The sequence below is a fragment of the Procambarus clarkii genome, chromosome 50 (genome assembly GCF_040958095.1).
Source record: "Procambarus clarkii isolate CNS0578487 chromosome 50, FALCON_Pclarkii_2.0, whole genome shotgun sequence".
NCBI classification, from domain to species: domain Eukaryota; kingdom Metazoa; phylum Arthropoda; class Malacostraca; order Decapoda; family Cambaridae; genus Procambarus; species Procambarus clarkii.
In genome coordinates this window covers 20,089,833-20,094,517 of record NC_091199.1, presented here as the reverse complement: position 1 = coordinate 20,094,517, position 4,685 = coordinate 20,089,833, and the positions used below count along the sequence as shown (strand labels likewise).

Genomic DNA, 4,685 nt, shown 5'->3' with positions numbered 1-4,685 from the left:
TAGACTGAACATCATAACGACCTGGAAGGTGGACTGAACATCATAACGACCTGTGAGGTGGACTGAACATCATAAGGGGAACGACCTGTGAGGTAGACTGACCATCATAAGGGACCTTCATGTAACGTTTGGTTGGTTTCCACTCAGAAGTGTCCACATGCTTAGGCCTAGCTGGGAGAAACACTTGTACACATGTTAAACACACACACACACACACACACACACACACACACACACACACACACACACACACACACACACACACACACACACACATCTGCTGAGGAAGAGACAATGTGAGGTAGCTTCGGTATGAACGATAAACGTGCTCAGCACACCTGAGTGCTCAGATGTGCTGAGCAACACCTGAGTGCTGATCAATACTCACAAGAGTAGTGGCAACGAGAGCGTCCCGGTGGATGGCACAGTTGAGCTCCACCTTGTCATAAAGTTTGGGACAGGCAGACACCCAAGTGCTGACGTGAAGACTTTGGCTGCCCTGTTTGAGAGCGGATAACAATGGCTGCTGGGGTGCTTGATGGGGCAATTCTCCCACCTCTCCAACTGATATTATTCGCGGAGCTTCAGCTACTCTTGCAAGAGTTGTTAGACTCACGCTCTTAGTTGCAGGAGCCATCAGGCCACGAAGTGATTCTGCAAAGCCACCTCGCAAGTTCAGCAGACGGTCGTGAAGCAATGCGTCCTCCTTGGCTGAGTTCGTTGTGGAGGAAGATCGAGCAGCACCCTTCAGGCGCCAGACACTGTCTGCTGGGCCCTCACCCCGGTTGTCTGCTAGGCCCTCACCCCGGTTGTCTGCTGGACCCTCACCCCGGTTGTCTGCTGGGCCCTCACCCCGGTTGTCTGCTGGGCCCTCACCTCGGTTGTCTGCTGGGCCCTCACCCTGGTTGTCTGCTAGGCCCTCGCCCTGGTTGTCTGCTGGGCCCTCACCCCGGTTGTCTGCTGGGCCCTCACCCTGGTTGTCTGCTAGGCCCTCGCCCTGGTTGTCTGCTAGGCCCTCACCCTGGTTGTCTGCTGGGCCCTCACCCTGGTTGTCTGCTGGGCCCTCACCCCGGCTGTCTGCTGGGCCCTCACCCTGGTTGTCTGCTGGGTTCTCACCCTGGTGGCCGGACCAGAAGTTAGCTGCAGAGGAAGGCTCCGCTTTGTTGTCTTCATCTCTCTCCGTTGAATTATAATTTCTTAGAAGAGCTAAAAATTCTTGGTCAAACCGAAAGGTTTTCCTATCAGATACAGGCTTTTGAGGTTTGTAATTTTCAGGGTTCTCTTTCTCCTCATTGAGTCCCACAATTTTTGGTACTGGAGTCTTGCTTGGGTGTTGGTCAGCCTTCGAATTTCGGAAAGCAACGTTATGTAAAAAAATGCCAGAATCTAATCTGAGCGGCTTAACGGTAGACATCAGAAGCGGACGCCACGTAGCGAAGGGGCTGCGTGTCAGGGACCGAGGTTGCCACGGGTGTCCGAGGCTTAAGAAATGTCATGGAACTATGAGGCTCTTCTATTGATACTTCTAGGAAAGGAAAAGTTAATGAGGGCCTGAAATTTGTATCAATTTCCTTCAGTAATGGAAAATAGGTTGTCTTTGAGGAAGCGGTGTACTCTGAAGGAAATGATGGCTGCTTCCTCTCCTCCGACGTCAAAATAAACAGATGCTTCGGAATTTGTTCGTGAATTCTGTCTCCCTGGAAGACCTTCGGCCGGTTCTCTACGGATTCTGAGGGAGTCTGAGCGGGTTGTGGCTCCTCCTTCACCTGCGGCGAGGCGATGAACACTGCGTAAGGCGGAGGTAGTAGTGGCTCCTCCTTCACCAGGGGCGAAGCGATGAACACTGGACGAGGCGGAGGTGCGGTCATCCCCAGACTCTCGACAGTATGGCGGGACGAGGGCACACGGGGCCACTGAAGAGCTGTTGGTGACAGCAGCAGCGGGTCGGTGGGAGCCAGAAACGACCTTGATGCTGACAACAGTAGGTCTGACAACAGTGAGAAGGGTGACTGAGCGGCCGAGGTGTAAACCCACACCAGCACCAACACTCGCCGCATCTTGATAATGCCAAACCGGTTAGCTTAGCCGGCGCAGGTAAACACAACTGACAGGTTGTTCACACCATGTCTCTGTACTATGATAACTGTCACACAAATGCTGTAATTTCACACTTCAAACGATCAGATCTTATTCTTCAAGCTAGGAATATATCAGGAAATATGACTGTGTGGAGTGCAGTCTGTATGGGTGTGCAGGCACTGTGGGTGTGCAGGCAGTGTGGGTGTGCAGGCACTGTGGGGTGTGCAAGCAGTGTGGGTGTGCAGGCACCTTGGGGTGTGCAGGCAGTGTGGGTGTGCAGGCACCTTGGGGTGTGCAGGCAGTGTGGGTGTGGTGAAGCCCGCGTCAACACTGAGGCGCCACCTTCCTCACTCATCATCCCGGTAGTGAAAGTGCAGCTGGCGAGGTTCCCATGGCTCACGGCCGGCTGACGTTGAGCCTTAATGGGGGACGATGGGGAAGAGGGGTGAATGACAGGGATTTAAGGGCGGGAGGGGAAAGGAGGTTTAAGGGTATGGAAGGAGAGGGGGGAAGTTACCCCAAGCGAAGGGTGTTAACATCTCATTTTACTCCATAATAATATTTTATTAAACATGAAATTACATATCATTGTTAATTAATGTTAATATTATCAGTTTAACAATGAGTGAAACGTTATCAGTAAGAGGTGTGGTGGTGTGGGCGAGCAGTGGAGCTTGGTGCTGGTTCACCGCCAGTGTGCTAGTGACCCTCGTAGCGGTGCTAGTCGTGGTGCAGATGGTACTGACGTCGATGGGCCCAGCCAGGCTGAAAGGGCTACAAAAGCCTTACTGTGGGTCGCTTGGGAGGAAGGCAGCGTGCGCGGCCCGCCTTGAGTGGTGGCTGCTGGTGGGGGTGGCGCTGAGGGCAGCTATGAGCCTGGGTGCTGACCTGCAGAGGCAGAACCTGGCGCTGCAGCAGCTGCTGGAGCGCCGCCGCAGCTGGTGGACCCGGGTGGTGTCCTTCGTGCGCCACCTGCAGGTTCCTGGTCCCCAGCAGACCATCCAGGGCGTGCTGGTGAACATGGTACACACCTTCACCCTGTACCAGCGTTGGTGGCACCACCTGTACCTCAGAGTTCAGCTCCACTCCCTGGGCCTGCCTGCAGGTGGGTACCTCCACCTCCTGGGCCCACCGCTGCTCCCCCTGGTCTTCGTGGGCACGTATGCCGCCGCCACCCACGTGACCGGAGCCCTGCTCGCAACGTCTGCTGCAGTCGCCACTGGCGACAACAAAGACGCCACTGGCGACAACAAGGACGCCACTGGCAACAATAAAGACGCCACTGGCAACAATAAAGTCGCCACTGGCAACAATAAAGACGCCCCTGGCGACACCAAAAAGGTGAGAGTTGCAACACTGATGAAGACAGGAAAAACAGAGATGTGCGATGACTGCAAGAAGTGCCGACATCCTTCATTAGTCACAATCCGTCCTCCCAATGCAGAGTGGAACTGCGCGCCGCTCCTCTACATAACTGGCGCCGGAGCCCTCGGCATTTTACCCTTTCCCTTCGGGTGCATCGGCTGCCTGTGCCTGGGCCTGGGCGCCTACCAGGACTGTAGGGTCATGGCCATTGCCTACGCTCGGGAGGAGTACTTCAAGGAACGCTGCTCCATATGCGGTCATCCGCACAACTGGTACGAGAAGTTTTTTTAATACAAGAAAATTTTCCACTATTGCTTCTGACTGACTCATAGGTCTGGTACAGCTTGGTGTGACCAGGTGTGTTAGGAGCAGATTGTGACGAACCTCGATTATATGATAGTGAGAAAACAGCTTCAACTGAGAGCTACGTTCCAACACTCCAGATTCAGGAAAGCACGCTCCCTCCACCGACACAGGGCCGGCCTTAGGCGTTGCGATTTCTAAACCACAGGTTGCGAGGGCCCCCAGGTGCCGAGGGCCTCCAGGTGCCGATGGCCCCCAGGTGCCGAGGGCCCCTAGGTGCCGATGGCCCCCAGGTGCCGAGGGCCTCCATGGTGCCGAGGGCCTCCATGGTGGCGAGGGCCTCCATGGTGGCGAGGGCCTCCATGGTGGCGAGGGCCTCCATGGTGCCGAGGGCCTCCATGGTGGCGAGGGCCTCCATGGAGACGAGGGCCTCCATGGAGACGAGGGCCTCCATGAAGACGAGGGCCTCCATGAAGACGAGGGCCCCCAGATGGCGAGGGCCCCCGTGAAAGCGAGGGCCTCCAGGTGGCGAGGGCTCTAATGGAGGCGAAGGGCCTCACTGGGTGGTGAGGACCGCCAGGTGGTGAGGACCGCCAGGTGGCGAATGCCCCAATGGTGCCAAAGGCCTCCGGGTTTACAGACAAGATCTGTTCTAGTGAAATTTATGTTTTCAATTTTTTTTCAATATTATTTTTTTATTTTATCTTTTAGAAAAACATTCAAAATGTAAGTAATTTGCATTGTTGGAAGACAATTATAGTCGTATGAATTATTGTGAGGGAAATGTAATGTGGAAACATTTGTTTCGTGAGACAGGAGTATGTGGGAGTACTGTTCAGAGGAGTCAAGACTGTGTGCGACTGATAACATGGAACATGTAAGAACAAATAAAGTGGGACACTTTGGAAGTGACGTCAAGATTCAAGATGTGACGTTAG

General features: G+C 54.4%; 1 protein-coding gene and 1 pseudogene across 1 annotated transcript; one reads left to right on the top strand and one right to left on the bottom strand.

Moving 5' to 3' along the window:
- Window positions 1-311: 311 nt before the first annotated feature.
- LOC123772787 (uncharacterized) lies at window positions 312-2,066 on the bottom strand (annotated as a pseudogene).
- A 634-nt stretch (window positions 2,067-2,700) lies between these two features.
- On the top strand, window positions 2,701-4,428 carry LOC138351624 (uncharacterized). Its single transcript, XM_069303622.1, has 2 exons — window positions 2,701-4,006; window positions 4,041-4,428. The coding sequence occupies exon 1, from the start codon at window positions 2,701-2,703 to the stop codon at window positions 3,733-3,735; it is 1,035 nt and encodes a 344-aa protein (XP_069159723.1). The 3' UTR covers window positions 3,736-4,006; window positions 4,041-4,428.
- The last annotated feature ends 257 nt before the right edge of the window (window positions 4,429-4,685 follow it).